This window comes from Malania oleifera, chromosome 13 (assembly GCF_029873635.1).
Source record: "Malania oleifera isolate guangnan ecotype guangnan chromosome 13, ASM2987363v1, whole genome shotgun sequence".
Lineage (NCBI taxonomy): Eukaryota > Viridiplantae > Streptophyta > Magnoliopsida > Santalales > Ximeniaceae > Malania > Malania oleifera.
The window spans coordinates 78516392-78534889 of record NC_080429.1 but is presented as its reverse complement, the minus strand read 5'-3'; the positions used below and the strand labels follow the sequence as shown (position 1 = coordinate 78534889).

Sequence of the window (18498 nt, the reverse complement as noted above, 5' to 3'; positions counted from 1 at the left end):
CAAGGAGTTGTTAATAAAGAAACTGGAGTTTCAGTTGAATGAATAGATTAGATTTGTGCGAGAATAGGATTTTGAAACGATGTTCTGTGTATTTTCAAAATGGATCCAGGGAGTAGTGGTACAGATGCAGGGGGTGACAGACTAAGACCCTCTAGTACGGGAGATGGAGATACAAAGGCCATTTTGTGTAGCGTCACTTAACAGGTAATGGCTGAGATGACTAGGAGCAGAGGAGAGCGTGGCTGCACGATCGAGAAGTTTACGCGGATGAAGCCTCCTTCTTTTGCTGGAGGACTTAACCCGATTGTAGTTAAGAATTGGGTTCAGGATGTTGAGGAGATTCTAGCAATGCTGGCATGTACAAACGAGCAGAAAGTGGCATTTGCGTCATTTAAACTAACAGGAGAAGCAAAGCGCTGGTGAAGATCAACGCGGTTAATTGAGGAGCAAAGGCCAGATCCAGTACCAGTATCATGGAGTTGGTTTAAGGAATTATTCTTCGAGCGATATTTCCTTGCTATCATTTAGAGCGCGAAGGCAGCAGAATTCCTGCATTTGGCTTAGGGACAGATGACGGTGTCTCAGTATGCTGCACGATTTATTGAGTTATCCTGTTTCACCCCACACTTAGCACCGGATGAAGAAAGAAAGTAAGGAAGTTTGAATAAGGCCTAAGGCATAATTTATTTAAGTAAGTCATTGGCTTTCGGGCTCATACTTTCGCGGAGGTGGTGGATAGAGCTGTCATTATTAAGAGCGGTATGCAGAGAGGGGATCGATATGGAGGTAGTCAAGGACGGATGGCAGACCGTCGTGGACCTCAGGGTGGACGGGTTGTTCCTACCTGTCCTAGGTGTGGCCGTAGAAATCCAGGTGAATGTCGGATGGGTGAGGATGTATGCTACAAATTCGGGAGACTCGAGCATAGATCTTGGTCGTGTCAGGGATTGCCAGCTTATGCACTAACTCCCAAACCGTTCCGGGGTTGTTATCAGGCGCCCCATGGGGGACAAAAGAGGAATACGGCACCGGCGAGAGTGTATGCGTTGATGCTGGGTGATGCCGATGCAGCTGGAGACATAGTTACAGGTACCTTTACTGCTTTCTCATATACATTTGTTGTTTTATTTGATACAGGCGCCACCCATTCTTTTGTTTCTTCGGTGTATGCTAAATTAACGGGGTATGAGGCACAATTGTTGGATATTGGGTTGGCTGTAGCTACGCCGACTGGAATAGTGGTGAGATGTAGAAGGGTACTTAGAGACTTTCTAGTAACTATTCAGGGAAAGATATTACCAGTTGATTTGGTGATATTAGATATGCAAGGGTTTGATATAATTTTGGGTATGGATTGGTTGACAGATAATCATGCTAGTATTAACTGTTATTTGAATAATGATTTTCAGACCTCCAGGCGAGCGAGAATACAGATTTCATGGTTCACGGGTACATTCTTTGCCATAGCTTGCATCAGCTACTCTAGTAAGAAAACTGATTCAAGAGGGCTGCTAGGGATTTATCACCTATGTAAAAGAATTGCCAAAATAAGAACTAAACCAAGCTGATATCCTTGTGGTCAGAGAATTTTCAGACGTATTTTCAAAAGAATTGTGAAACAACCATAGACCTAACATTTCCTATATTCATGTTTTTGGTTGTAAATGCTTTGTACTTAGAGATAATGAGCACCTAGGGAAATTTGACTCCAAATATGATGAAGGTATTTTCCTAGGTTATTCACTTAACAGTAAAGCATATAGAGTTTTTAATAAAAGAACATTAATTGTTATTGAATCTATTTATGTTGTGTTTGATGAATATAATCCATTTTCTAAAAGAGATGATGAAGATGATATTGATATTAAAAAGAGACTAGATAAGTTATCTATTGAAAATAATGTGGACAAAAATTCAGAAATCAATGATAAATCAATTGAAGAAAATAAAGTTGAAAGTGAGGTTTATGAACTGCCTAGGGATTGGAAATTCCTTAGGAACCATCCTTTAGATCAAATTATAGGTGAACCTTCACATGGTGTAGCCACCCGGTCTTCCTTAAGAAACCTAGTGAGTCATTTTACATTTCTATCCCAAGAAGAACCCAAAAATATTAAGGAAGCCATAGAGGATGAATCTTGGGTAATGTCTATGCAGGAAGAACTTAACCAAATTGAAAGAAACAAAGTTTGGACCCTAGTTCCTAAGCCCAATGATTATACTATTATTAGAACTAAATGGGTTTATAGAAACAAAAAGGATGAAAATGAGGTAGTTACTAGAAACAAAGTTAGACTAGTTGCCCAAGGATATAATCAGGAAAAAGGAATAGATTTTGAGGAAACCTATACTTCCGTAACTAGAATGGAAGCCATTCATATGTTGTTTGTTTATGTTGCTTTTAAGAATTTCAAATTGTTCCAAATGGATGTTAAAAGCGCATTCCTAAATGACTATATAAATGAAGAAGTGTTTGTAGAACAACCTTTCGGCTTTGAAAATCATAAATATCCTGATCATGTATACCGTGTAGTGATCCAAAAAAAATAAAAAATAAAATAAAATAAAATAAAATTTAAATTTAAAATTAAATTAAATAATTAACTAAATTAAATAATGATGATCATTAATTAAATTACATAATATAACATATTAATATATATTAATATAATATAATATATTATTATAATATATAATTAACTAAAGGATCCTGAAGCTGAAGCTTCAAGATCATTTTGATAGAACAGACTCACGCCCCCCCCCCCTCTGAGAATTTCTTGCGCTCCTGCCTCCCTCCATCTCCGTCTCTCTCTCTCTCTTTCAATTTCTCGACGGATTTCGGCAGATTGGGAAACAGAGGGTGCCATTGGATTCCTAGTTCCGCCGCCGACATTTCTATTGGAGCGGATTTGTCGTGGGAACGGCTTAGGCACTACTCTTGGGGTAAGACAACTTTTTCATAATTTCTTAATTTCTCTTTAAATCTTCCGTTAAATCGATGATCAGACACCACCACGTGGTCCTAGTCATGATTGTCGTCATTTTGGCGTGAGTAAATTTTCAATTGAGGTTTTCTAGGCCCTACTCCAAAGCGAGAGTGAGATTTGGGAAATTAGGTAAATTTGTTATATTTGAGGGTATAATTATTGATTTGGAATCCATGGGCCTAAGAAATATTAAAATAGTATTTTATTAATAGGTTAATTTAATAGAACTAGAATTTTTAATTTCAGGGTCCGGGTGAGCGCCGCAAGCATCTTTTCGGAGTCCCTGTTGGCGTAGTTCAAGAAATTAGGTAAGGGAAAAAATATATATTAAACTAAAATTTTTATGAATTTAATGAAAAATGAATTGTGTTATATATACGTGTATATGTTTCGGTATGGATTTAAAATGTCAACCATTTAAATTATGTTTTTTCGAGTTAAGACTGTTTATTAGGTATATGCAAAAATGAATTGATGAAAATAGAAAATATTTTCAGTATAATTATGTAAGAAATGAAAGGCATTTTCAGTATATAAATATTAAATGTTGGTTGACTTATTTTACAAGCAATGTATGAATTTTATTACTAAATTGTGTGACATGAGTAAATGTAAGTTATGTGCAAATATATGTTAAATGTATGAGATGCAGGTTAAGTAAGTAATGCATTGAGAATGAAATATGATATAAACTATGCTGCTTATGTGTGTTAATGCAACCATGTAAACAGCTGAAAGATACTAGGTAAAATAGCTAAAAGATGCTGAGTAAAACATCTAAAAAATTCTAGGAAACACAGCTGAAAAATGTTGCGCAAAACAGTTGAAAAATGTTAGGTAAAACAGTTGAAAATGTTGGGTAAAACAGTTGAAAGATGTTGGGTAAAATAGCTGAAAGATGCTGGGTATAAAATGAAATGAATGAAATGAAAATGAAATGTGAAATGTGAACAATGTAAAATGAGAAAGAGACACGTAAAGTGAAATGAAATGAAAAGTAAAAGATGGAAACATGTATAGTTGAGAAATGCATAATAAAGGCAAAAAAAATAATGTATTATGGTATTATCAGTATTTATATTAGTAGAACATGTTACGTTTGGGCGAGGCAAACTCTTCGCCTGAGGGCTTGCTGAGAAAAGCGAGTGCCCTGGTTGTATCAGGTGTAGCAATAGGCTGCATAACGTGCTAGGGTAGAGGGAAACTACTTGTATAGGCTGGTAGATTTCCCTATTCTTGGGAGCCTTTGCCAGTAAACTTTTGTATGAACTGTGTGAGTACAAGATTAATTTATTACTTTAGGGCTTATTGAGTGAGGTGAGTGCCCTGGTATGCTTTAGTTGTGACCTTTGGGTTGGCTAATGTATCAGAGCAGAGGGGTGCTACTTGTATAGGGGGTTATCATCCTTATCCTTAGGTAATCTCATGGATAAAATATATTGCATGTGTTTGAATAGGATCAGAAAATGATTTCAGGAATTATCTTAATGATTTGCAAATGATGAATAATATGTTATATACAAACCTCATGTTGGCCACACACTGTTTTAATATATTGTTTCTTCCCTTACTGAGATGTGTCTCACCCGAATATGAACTTATCTTTTTCAGGACCTCCATGATATCGAGCTTAGAGAGCTCGAGCTGTTATAGCACTTTTGAGGAGAAGGGTATAATTTTGATAACATTTTGGGGATGTAAATATTTTATGTTTTAAGTCTTCTGAGAAATGGATGGTTGTGAAACACACTAGTGTTTGTGAATATCGGAAGTGTAGGTTATGTTTTGGAGATCTGTATATATGTGAATATAGGTGGATGTATGATTTATGTTAGAATGTAGATAGAATTAGAAAACTCTGGTATTATATTTGTTGGAAGATTGTAGTTATGTTTTCTACTGCATAAATGATATTAGAATGTGGATTATCAGGTAAATGAATGGATTAGTAGCACTCCGGGCCCATGTACAGGGTCGAGGCGTTACAGATGGTATCAGAGCAGAGGGGTGCTACTTATATGGACGGGTAATCATCTCTATCCTTAGGTAATCTCATGAGTAAAATATCTTGCATGTGTTTGAATAGAACTAGAAAATGATTTCAGAAATTCTGTTAATGATTTGCAAATGATGAATAATATGTTATATACAAACCTCATGTTGGCCACACACTATTTTAATATATTATTTCTTCCCTTACTGAGATGTGTCTCACCTGATTATGAACTTATCTTTTTCAAGACCCCCACGAGATCGAACTTAGAGAGCTCGAACTGTTATAGCACTTTCGAGAAAAGGGTATAATTTTGATAATATTTTGGGAACGTAAATATTTTATGTTTTAGGTCTTTTGAGAAATGGATAGTTATGAAACATACTGGTGTTTATGAATATTGGAAGTGTAGGTTATGTTTTGTAGATATGTATGTATGTGAATACAGGCGGATGTATGATTTATGTTAGAATGTAGATGGATGTAGAAAACTCTGGTATTATATTTATTGGAAGATTATAGTTTTGTTTTTCGCTGTATAAATGATATTAAAATGTGGATTATTAGGTAAATGAATGGATTAGTAGCACTCCGGGCCCATGTAGAGGGTCGAGGCATTACAAATGGTATCAGAGCAATTACCCAACCGGAAGTGTGATGAGATTCACATCGCCTAGGTTTAGAAATGTGGGTTCGCAATGAGGACGTTGCGTTCTGTATGTGGGGGAGAATATGATACCTTATGGAGAAATTCTTAAAAGGATTAGATGTTACTACCCATATCAACAAAGTGCACATTTCTTTTCGGGAGCCTTCTCATAAAAACTCCACGGTTAAGCGTGCTTGGTTTGGAGTAATCTTGGGATGAGCGACCTTATGGGAAGTTTTCTCAAGAAATGTGTGAGTGAGGAAAAAACACACTAAAAAGGACACGTGTTGGTCTATGGGGCCAGTCATTAGTCCGATAAAGCCCACCCCTTGTTGTTTGGTCCAGGTGGAGGAGGAGAGACATAGTGCTCCCTAGCAGACCCAAGTTGGGGCATTACATACCGTTTGTCCAAAGCCTTATACGGATTGAAACAAGCTCCTAGAGCTTGGTATGAGAGGCTTAATGATTTTCTCTTAGAAAATGGGTTTTCCCGAGGCAAAATTCACACTACACTTTTCATCAAATCTAAAAATAATGATATGCTCTTTTGCTCAAATTTATGTTGATGATATTATTATTGGAGCAACTAATAATGATTTGTGTAATGAGTTTGTCAAATGCATGCAAAGTGAATTTGAAATGAGCATGATAGGTGAACTGAGTTTCTTCTTAGGACTTCAAATTAAACAGGCTAAACATGGAACATTTATAAGCCAATCTAAATATGTTAGTGACTTGCTCAAGAAATTTAATATGGAAGATGGTAAAATTCTTAATACTCCTATGAGTTCTTCCACAAAACTTGATAAAGATAAGCAAGACATCCTTGTTGCTGTGAAACTATATCGTGGCATGATTGGTAGCCTCTTATACCTTACAACTAGTTGTCCTGATATCATGTTTAGTGTATGTATGTGTGCTAGGTTTCAGGCTGCTCCTAAGGAATCTCATCTGCTCGCGGTCAAAAGAATTCTCAGGTACCTAGTTGGGACTATAGAATTAGGTTTATGGTACCCTAAGCATACGACATTTGAGATTGTTAGTTATACTAATGCTGACTTTGCTGGTAGCAAAGTTGATAGGAAGAGTACTAGCGGAACTTGTCACTATTTAGGACAATCTCTGGTTTCTTGGTTCTCCAAGAAACAAAACTTAGTTGTCTTAGCCATAGCCGAAGCTGAATATATTGCGACTAGAAGTTGTTGTGCTCAAACACTTTATATGAAGCAACAACTCATGAATTTTGGATTACACTACGATACAGTTCCAATTAAATGTGATAATAGTAGTGCAATTAATATCTCTAAAAATCCTATCTCACATTCACGAACCAAATATATTGAGATTAGACACCATTTCATTCGTAATCATGTGCTGAAAGGGGATGTGGCACTTGAGTTTGTATGCACTAGTGAGTAGTGGGCTGATATTTTCACCAAACCTCTTCAGGAAGATAGGTTCATACAAATTAGACGTGAGCTAGGTATAATGCATAGTAGAGAGGCCACTTAGATTTTTGATAGAATGCATGAACATAGGGGGAGCTTCCTAACATAGAAAATATATGGCTCTGAAAATGTTTGTGGTATGCAATGCATGCCTATCATATCTTTTGTATGTTGATAGTTATATTTATGTTTTATGTTTTTTATTCATACTGGACTGTTTGAGTTGTTAGTTGTGGATAAATTGTTAATTAAACTCAATTAGGTCATTTCTATATAGGTCTTTTTGGAAAAATGCTCTATTTTCAAATGGCATGCTGCCGAAACTTCTAAAATTCTTCCCAATCATATCTTATATTTAAATGATTCTCACTCCATGTCTTGCCTATATGCTTCAAATTTAGTATGATCCTTTTTGCTGTTACCAAAAGGGGGAGAAGTTAGGCAAAATTGGGTACCTTACGAACATGTGTTTGAACTTTTAAAAACGTTTGAAATCTTTACATTTCTCTTATGCATAATTTCAAGGGGAGCCTTTCTTGGCTGTACCCACTTTTGTATAAGGTATTTGTCATCATCAAAAAGGGAAAGATTGTTGACCTCATAGGTCATATCCTGCTTTGATTATGACAAATACTTTAGTATTTAATGTTTGGTGAGTTTGTGCGCAAGATCAAATTCGACGTATCATACGGTGCACATAAAGTTGAAAGAAAATGAAGACCCAAAGTTCTTGTTGTAATTTATATTTCATTTTATTAAGGGTCTGTAATATTTAAATAATGATGGTCTGTAATAATTAATGCATTGCATGCATGGTAGGAAAAATAAGCCCAAAGACCTTAGATTGACCATAGGACCCAAAATATTACATGAAAAGTCCCCCACAATCTTAGAATTAATTATCATGGGAATAAGGTGATTTCATAAGAAGAATAAGACTAAATTACACAAAGTTGGTGTGCTTGGTTGACCGAATCCCAACACATAGAGCACTTCGATCGACCGAACCTCTCCAAGGTCAAAAAGTTGACCAGTTGGTCGACCATTTCTAAAATGAACTGCAACGCCCTGGTCGACCAAACTAGCATGTGGGAAATCCCAACGCCATGGTCAACCAAACTCCTAGTTGTAAAATGACCCAGTCGACCGAACGTTCAACTTCGGTCAACCGACCTTAGCTCGGTTGACCGAACCTCAGAGGTTATAAAATCGCCTCAAGTCTGGTCAACCATCTTCTTAGTTCAAATACACCTTGGTCGACCGAACTGAGCAACTCGGTCGACCGAACCTTAAAAAGGGTCGACCAACCCTCTCGGGTTGCTCGAATTTTACCGAGATTAAAACGAGGTTAATTTTTATTAACCCTATTTAAACTTTTCCAAAAATACTGTATAGGTTCCAAACGGTTATAATTCTTGTGATGTCTATATTTACCCCCTCACTTGCATGGATTAGCAACCAATTAGCAAATTCTCTCTGAAATTCAAAAACTCTATTTCTCATATTCAAGCTCTCCTCTTCCATTCTTACTCATCCTCATTGCAAAAATTATTTAGTAAGAGTGTTCTTGTGATTATCCTATAAGGCTTATACTCTCATCTACTTTGTTTGATTGAAATTTATTTTTATTTGAGAGTAAGCTTAGAGATTCTCTTAGAGGCTTTGTCAATAAGTCTTCCTTGGGAAAACTCGTTAGAGCTTGTGAGTTTTGCATCATTATTGCAATACTCAAGAGCTTGTATTGCATTTTGTTTGTGAAATAATTTTTACAAACCGATTCCAAATATCTCTTGTACTTATTTTTGAGATATTTGCTTGAGTACTGAAGATCCTTGTTGCTGCATCTTGTGTTTGACATTATTATTTTGACACAAAGATCCTAATACATACATTCTCACATTCTGATTGGTATATTAGCATTATAGTTGAGAGTAGATAATAAGACTACATTGAGCTTATCATATCCTATAATACTGTAGTGTGTTGATTATATTGGTACAAATCTGCTTGCTTGAGAAGCATATATTTTGTACGCAAATTGTATTGTGAATCTGTTGTATTCCAGGAGTGGCCTAAAAGGGTGATAATCTAGCTTGAAATGATTGTATAGGTTGAGGTCAGCCCCGTTAATTGACCTGATTGTATTAGGTGCCGCTTCACCCGTTACGTAAGCCGTAGTGGAATCCTTATACTTGTGAGCCAAGGTAGGGACGTAGGCATATATGTCAAACCTCGATAACATATCTGGTGTCCTACTTGATTTACTGTGCATGCTTGAGTAATTTATTTATGTAATCTAATTTTAGCTGCATTTATTGATTCATTTTTTATTTGCTTTAAATTGACCCTAGGGTTGTGTAATACTGGTGTTGGATATCTGATCTAGGAGAGAAAAATTTTAAAATACCAATTCACCCACCTCTTAGGATTACAGTAAAACGAACAGAGCTTTAATGTGTACATCCATGCCTGTATTTATAAGCATTTTATTATGTACAAAAATATTTTAATTGTATCGGTTGGGTTCAGCCCAAAATTGAACTGAGGAATCTTAGCCCCGTAAGTGAGATTGGTTCGATTCAGCCCAAAAATTCAACTGGGGAGTCTCAGCCCCGTTAGTGAGACAAGTTGGGTTCAGTTTTATAATTGAGTTGGGGTTTTCCTCGCTCTGTAAGGAGAGGATGTAAACGACTTTTACTCCGCTCGCTTAAGTGAGCAGATTTAGTGGAATCCTTGGGGGTATGCCCAAGGTGGGGACGTAGGCTGGTTTTGCCGAATGTTGATAAAAAATATCGTGTGTCTCTCTCTCCTTATCTCATTTAATTTATGCGCTTTAAATTCAACACGTGTATGCTTGTTTATTCATGACTTTAAATAATTGCATGCACACATTTATTTTAATTGAGATATACATGTATGTTTGCACATATTGCTTATTTAGTTTTACATACACGATCATAATTAAAATGAGATATGATATGTGGTGAATAGGTGTAAATGTTTAATTAAGTTAAAATATTTTTAAAACCCAATTCACCCCCCTTTTGGGATCACACCAATTCCAACAACCTCGATAACAAATCTTGTGTCGCTCTCTTTCTATCTCATTTATATTTCTGAACTTAAAGTTCCACATGTTTATGCTTTCATTTATCGTTATAATTATTTCCATGTACACCTCTATTTTAAATGAGATATGTTTCATGTGTATGTCTGCATTTATCGTTTTATTAATTTACATACACATGTGAAAATGAGATATGATATGTGGTGAATCGACGTAAATGTTTAATTTAGCCAAAATATTTTTAAAACCCAATTCACCCCCCTTTTGGGAATACACCAATTCCAACACATTCCAAGTGATCTGAAATAGTTCAAAATAGTTAAAAGTAGGCCGACAAAGGTTTCAGAATTTTTGTATAAAAAATCAAGAAAACTCTACTTTCTAGGATTTCCTCTTTTTCCTACTATTTTTAGCCTTTCTAGATTTTTTTTAAAAAAATAAATATTTTTCTTGTGCCTTACTAATGATCTCCTTAATTTTTGTAATAATTTTTTAAAATAATAATTATTAAATTAATTATTTTTTTTAAAAAAAATTAGTTGGTGTGTGCACTCGCTCACATGGTAGCCCACGTGCACACGCATTCTGCAAGCACACAGGCATAAGAAATGGCATCAATTTAATTTTAATTTTTTTTAAAAAAGATAAAATGTATAAATGAAAGGCACCCAAAATGGCGTCGTTCACATAAGGACCCACTTGCAAATTTTTTAAAAACATCAAAATGGTGTTGTTTTGGTGAGGGCCTAATAGCAATTTTTAAAAAAATTCAACTAGAAACGATGCGGTTTTCTTCTTTCTTCTTCTTGGCTTGCTCTAGTAGTCATGGGCTGCGTTACCACCCAAATTTCAGCCATGGAATCCGGCTAGCTATCCCTTTGGGTGTCCTTGCAACCCTCTAGCCCTTTCCTTAGCAATGATACATGCCTCAATGCATGCTAGTATTACCTAAAGTTCGTGATGAAAACAAATAACTAAGCTGTCTATCACTTATTTGCACAATCAAAGTTATCACCCAAGCAAGCCTATTGACAAGAATTCCTAGAGAAGTTTGATTTTGTATTTAAGCACAAGGTAGAGTGGATAAACCAAGGTATGGATGCATTGAGTAGGAAGGTCAAACTTGCAGTCTTATAGATGGTAACACATTTGACAATAAGTAAGGTTACCATGAAAATGCTGTAGTGCATTAAGGAGAATCTTGCCAAAGATTTAGCTGCCCAAATTCTCACAAAGTTGGTGAAAAAGGATAAAATATGCTAGTTTTATCTAAAAGATGAATTGTTGATGATATATGGTAACCAACTCTTTATGCCTCGAATTGGAGACCTAAGGAAGACATAGCAAAGAGAGTGCTATGACACTATATGGGCAAGGCATCCATGATGGCATCACACTTTGGCATTATTGAAGCAGAGGTATTATTGACCACATATGTTTGATGAGTGGTCAAGTGTACCAAAAGTTGTCCTACTTGTCAAAAAGACAAGGTGGAGTGGAAGAGGACTAGAGGACTATTTGAGCTTCTTCAAGTACCAACTAGATTGTTGGAGAGTGTCTCACTTGACTACATCACCAACCTAACCAAAGTGAGAGATATAAGGTTTATACTTGTGGTTATAGACATATTTTTAAAGTATGCTACTTTCATACCCGCATTGAAGTACTGCTAACAGAGGAGACTACATAGGTCTTTAAACATATTGTGAAGTATTAGGGTGTTGTCCAAGACATTATTTGTGATTGAGACTCAAGATTTATAACTATATTCAAGATAGAACTCTTCTGAATCCTTGGTTCATAGCTTGACTTCTCTTCGAGCTACCACTTATAGACAAATTGAAAGATAGATAGATCTAACAGGCTATTAAAGGAGTATTTACGTTATTTCCTTTATCGCCAATTAGAAGAATTTGGTACAATTACTTAATATGGCTCAATTCCATTTCAATGCCCAAAAGAGTTCCACAATCAACAAGAATCCTTTTAAACTTGATACATGCCAACAACCATTGTTATCTCACAATATGCACGTAGTCGTGCAAAGGAAAATGTTTAAGAGCATACATCTTCACTAAAGAATGAAGACTAAATATAGAGATTTCCTAAGCTTACTTGGAGAAAGCTTTCAAGCGGATGAAGAAGTTGACATATTAGGGAAGAAGATCATTGCACTTCAATGTGGGTAACTTGGGGCTTGTGAAGGTCTATTTTGAATAGTTCAAGCCACCATAGGGTCAATATAGGAGACTACTTCAGTAATATAAAGGACCAATCCTCATCTTGGCTAAAGTTGGGAAAACCTCTTAGAAGGTCGATCCTCCATCTTGGATGAAAAACATCTTATGTTTCATGTTCACTGCTTTAAGCCTTTTAAAGCTGACACTGATGATCCAAATAAAAGTTAGTTAACTAGTGCACCACTGATAATGCAACCTGACAAAAGGGAAGTTAAAGTCACCCTGTAGATGGAGAGTTCACATTGAAGCAACACGAGTTCTTAGTGAAGTGGAAAGACTTTAGAGACGAAAAAAAAAAAAAAATCAATTGCATTTTAGCAAAATACTTGCAACTGTTCGTGGATAAAATTGAAGAGTACCTAACAACAAAGTGCACGAGGACATTGATTGCATCAGTTGGGGAGAATGTCACAAACCAATCTTATTTGTGACATTATGCTTACTTGTGATCACTTGTTTTGTTTGCATGAGATGAGTCACCATAATGTAAACAGTAGCATAAGTTTTATGTTTTGAGTGCGTGTAATGCTTGGAGATTTTGGGTGAGTTTGACCATCTTTTTTGGATCCATCTTCTATTATTTTTTTTAAAAATAAGAGTTTATGTATAACACATTGATAACTAAGTTTTTTATCTTTTAGAAGCCAACTTTTAACTTTTCTTGAAAATTTTAAAAGTCACAAATTTGGAACTTTCAAAATCTAAAAGCCATTTTTTCCATTTTTTTTTATTAAAATATAAATTAACATAATCTTTTTTTAATTAATTAAAAATTTATATAGAATAATGATTGATTTAGTCCATAAAAGTTGATTTTAAATATTAAAATACTAGAGAAATTGGTTGCTACAACATTAATTTTTGTGAAAATTGACAACAAAAATAGGAAACCAATAATATAAATAAATGCGTTATCATCACCTGTCTTTTGATAACCACCAACTAGAAAAATTTTACTATTACCAAACACTTAAAAGAAATACAATTTCCTAGTCGTAAACCATTAAGGATTACTAAACACTTTAAGTGTAAAAATGCTAACTACAAGTTCTAAAAATATTTCAAAATATCAAACCAAATACATATCTAGGTGTTGTTCGGTAGGGTTGTTAAAAATTATGGAAACGAAAATTAGAAACATAAATTAAAAATCATGAATAGAAACTAAAAATCGAAAGCCAACAACCCATTTGGTTAATATTTCTAAAATTAAAATAAATTTAAAATCTAATTGAACAAGTGCTTTTTTTATCCTTGAATTAAATAATAATTAAAAAAATATGATGAAAATAATAAAACTGCAAAATAATACAACTTTAAAAAATATTAAAAATAAAAATAAACATTATTAATCATTATATTTCTAATTCACTTTACAAGAACAAAATGACAATTGAAAAACAGTAAAAAAAAAAAAAAAAAAAATCTAAATGACTTTTATTATACATACTTCTTTTTGAAAATTTATGGATATTTTTATTGTAATTATATTTTAAATTCATATAGTCATTGTATGTTATTTTTAATTTAAAATTACGCATAAAAAGTAATGATTGATTCCATAAAAGTATAGATACTAAAATATTCTGCCAACATATTACCAAACAATAAAAAATCACTAAATTTAATTTCTAATTTTTAAAATAGTTAAAAAATTGACAACAAAAATAGGAAACTATTAGCATAACAAAGATATTTTTGTAATTTATTTTTTCATTATACGTAAACAAAAACAGAAACGGAAAAAAGAAATAATATGAAACAGACCCTTAGTTATATATAAATAAAAATATTGATATGAATATTATAAAATTACACTAGTCCATACATTTTATTTTAGAGATATATACTAAATTCATTCATTATATATATATATATATATATATATATATATATATATATTTGAATTCCTCGCATTTCATGTATGCAATAATAGAATAAAATTAGATGAAATAAAATTGAATCTGACATTTGACTTTTTTTGTGCTGTAAATTTAAAATTTTTATTTTATGTTTTTAAAAATTTATTTTATTCAATTATTTTGCAAACTAAAAATATTGATATGTGAAGATGAAATGAAATCAAATTTGTGACATAATTTATGCATTATCTTTATTTAATTTTTCTAATTACACTGGCAGGGCTGGCCCAGCATAAATTCTCGTCGCTCGATCAAAGCCCGTCGAGTGATCGAGCTAGGCCGGTCGGGCCGGCCGGCCCATGGCCATCGCGACGCCTAGCCAGCTGGGCTACCTGTTGATCATACTGAGATATTCTCTTGGCTATTTGGTCGATCACCGTGACGTCTGTCAAAGCTTAGTTCGCATCCGTCGTTAATGGCGGTGCGGAAAAAATAGAGAGCGCACACTGTTTTCACAGGAGTTCCTCGAGTTCTGCGCGGAAGTTCTAATATTTTTTTATCGTCAACCATGTCTGATGATTCAGTGAAGAGGTTTCAATCTGTCATGGACAAGCTATTCCACGCTCCCAAGTCTAAACCGAACTCCCCCAGGTTCTCTTCTCGTTGTAACATAGTTTTATATTCTAGGATTTTCATAGTTTTATATTCTAGGATTTTCATAGTTTTATATTCTAGGATTTTCGACCTGCCTTTGATTTTTATTTGTATTTTTTGCTTGGGTTCATTGAGAGAATGTGGGAGTAGGAAAGAACAATATGATTTTTGAATTTTTTGATATTTTACTATTTGTGACTTGAGGAACCTAAGTTTTCAGTCAAATGAGGCTGATTGTTTTCTTGATTTTGATCGGAAACCGAATGGAGGGTTAGCGTTGTGCTATTACAGTGGAAATCGGCAACTTGAGAGTGTAGAATCTCATTTTGAAATATGATGAAAATTGGTTCAGTTTTTTTTTTTTTTTTTATCATTCTTTGATTGTTCGTATCTTCTCTGTTAGGTTTTAGATGATTTCGTCGAACTACGTATAGAAATTTAAAATTCATTGTGAATTGCATCCTTGGTCCTTAAACTGTGGTGTGTCTCATTTTCGACCATTAACTTAAATTGTCTCATGTACTGTTCCAAAATATGTAATTTGTAATAATATTACCAGGTTTTACCGACTCTGCATCAAAATTGGAGATTTAGGCAGTGTTGGCATCCCAGTTCCTCCTTCTCAGCGTTTTGATTGTTTGGGAGGCAATTTTTTCAAATCCAACTTTGCCTCTTGGCCCTCCATTTCTCCTCCACAATCAAATGAAGCGGCCCTAGAGTAGTCCTTTTCCTCAATGTCAATCCCCTCTCTTCCGGGCGTTGTTAATCAATACCAACTTTAAGTTACCCTTGTGTGATTGGTGGTCTGTAGCTGAGAGGAATTCCCAAACTATTGATATGCTAGGATATGAGAGGGGCAACAACTTGCTAAAACTTTGCTTGGTGACTTAGGTCTCAGGTTGGTTGATTCTATTGGGGAAGTTTTTTGGCGAAGAAACTATTGCAGATAAGAAGAGGTCTACGAAATTGAGTAAGGAGTTGGTTAAGCTTCTTCTATTAATTGTGAGAGACGGGGTTGATAGGAGTTTGGCTCCTCTTAGCATGGTTAAATGAGGAATTCTTTTTGAAATGTTCAGGTTAGTGGTAGAGATAAGAAGACGCTAAGGAGTTAGCGAGTGGGTTAATCCACATGTTTTTATCATTAAATATTTGGGAATCTAGACTCATGAGATTGGGTTTTCTTTCCCTAATCGGGAGCATCTGAGAGGCTGTACTGTGTTTTTATGGTACACTTTGTTAGAATTTCCTTGTCTGTTTTGTTATAGGTGTGATTACTCTGAGGAGGTCTGGCATAGGTTGGAGGAGTTTAACTTTAGGATTCAATTCATGTTTTTTTTTTTTTCATTTATTTTTCGGAATCTCAATGGAAGAGAGATTGATGAGTGAGCCAATTTGTTTTTAGTTCTGGATTCATTCATCCCTAACTTGAGCTGTGGTTTGCATCTGTATTGATGAGAATTGTAGTTTTCTTTGTTCTAAATCCCCTTATTTTTTTCTTCCACTTATTGAAATCTTCAACTTGCATGACTTTTGATTTTCTAAATGAAATTGAAACAAGGATGATGGAATGGAATTGGGGAATGAAATAAAATGAACAAAGTGGTTCCAGTGTTTGGCTAGCACAAAGAGTTCAGTCTAGAATATTAGGTCACTTTTATTTCAATATTTCTTTTATGTAATGAAACTAGGAGAATGCAGTCAAACTAGTGTTAAATTATTTTCCTTACAGGATTTGGTAGGAGTAAAGATGGCCAATATTGTGAAGGTGCAGGTTATTTTCTGTTTTGTGGGGGTATTTGGTTGTAACTAAGTGCTTGCATACTTACTGGGATGAAGATTCCATGGTATTTGCTATGGGAATCTTTATGGGCTTTTGCAGGAGGTTGTTTTGAAGAGATGTTCTTTGCAGATTTACAGCATGACTGGTTGGCTCACTTGGCTGTGTTATTCTGAGTGTAATCTTTACTTTTGGTTCTTTTTGATTATGAGGTTTCCTTCTTCTCCTTTTTGTACATTCTTTCTTCTTTGATGAAATCTCGTCTTTTTCTATTAAAAAAAGAAAAAATAATGACTTAAAAGTGTATCCTTGAGTGAGCAAATAAATTAAAGTATTAAACAATGAAATAATATATAATAAATAGACAAACTCATTCATAATAAACTAGTATATATATAATATATTTATTTTTAAATTTTTTTGGGATAATAAAAGAAGATATTTTAAGAGAGAAAGAGAATACGAACAAAAGAGGACAAGAAATCCTCAAAGAAAATAAAAACAAAGATTAAAGATGCCCAAACCACAACTGAACTCAACCCAAACCATAAGTGCGCTCAACCCAAACCACAACTGTGCTCAACCCAAACCACAAAAGACACCACCCAAAAACACTGCCCAAACCTAAACAAAACACTACCCTAAGAAAACTTCTTTCTTGTCCTCCCATTGTAATTGATGGAGCATTGCAAATTAGCCATTTGCCTTTGCCCCTTCCTAGCCATCCAAGGGAACTTCCTTTCCCTCTGAATCAGCTAACCTAGTATCAATTTTATCCAGTAAATGTTGAAAATGAGTCAGAAAAGCAGGCAAAATTCCGGTCTCTTTCTACTCAATGTGCTCAATCTTGTCTTCTATTCTTCTACTTCAACATTCCTCAAACCAAGAACTCCTGCTAAATCTTCCATTGGATATGAAGACTTGAAGGAAGGAACACCCATAAAATGAGAATAATATGATCCATAACCAAGTTATTCATGAACCTCATCTATAAGTAGCCCTTCATCACAATCACTAACCAAATCATGCTCGTCTGATACATTATCCCTTTTCTTCTTTTCCAAAAGAATTTCCTCATTATCCTTCTTTTTTAAATCTGTTTTTGATCCATTTGAATATTCAATGTAGAATTACCATCAGTACATATTTTCAGGAACTTAATTGGCCTCCCATCTGCCGTGGAAAGCCTCTCAATTGAGTCATTTTTTTTCCGTACTCCTCTGCCTCTGCCAAGTGTAAACCTGTGATATAACTAACTATTCAGCAGTCTAAGGTTTTTTTCTTTTCTTTTTTTTAAGCCATCCCTCCTTGCCTTGCTGCTACTCTGGAACTTGCACCATCTTGATTCAATTGTACTGCTATTCTCTGTATTTTCCTCCTGACAACCATCCTTCATATAAGCCCCCTCTGGGAAACTTATCCTGGGAAACTTATCAATCTTCAAGATACCCCTACCCACTTCTCTCAGTCCACCAAAAAAATCTTGTGTTGCTCATTCACACTGATTACTCCTGTTGGAGAGTAGGTACAACGAAGCTGTTCTCCTTGAAATTTAAACTATATAATGAAATATTTTTAAAATTCAAATTTGATAGTGAAAACACAAATTGACATTTATCTTCATTTCTTTTTGAAACTAAAGATTATTACTAGAAGGATATGAATGGCTTTCATATTTTAGAAATTATATGAAAAATAAAACTTAGATATTAGTTACAACATTTTATTTGACCATTTATGTCTAAATTCTTTTTATAATAAATAATGTTTTGCTGATGTTTGAATTTCATTTTTATTAATCGAATATGTTTATTATCATGT

The 18498-nt window shown here is 34.5% G+C and overlaps 1 protein-coding gene across 1 annotated transcript in view; it reads left to right on the top strand.

The window, feature by feature from the left end:
- The first annotated feature begins 14535 nt into the window (after positions 1-14535).
- Positions 14536-18498, top strand: part of LOC131146231 (uncharacterized) — a 39810-nt gene continuing 35847 nt past the window's right edge. The window contains exon 1 of the mRNA XM_058095663.1: positions 14536-14897. Coding sequence (XP_057951646.1) covers positions 14815-14897 — 83 coding nt within the window. The 5' untranslated portion in view covers positions 14536-14814. The remainder of the gene's footprint in view (positions 14898-18498) is intronic.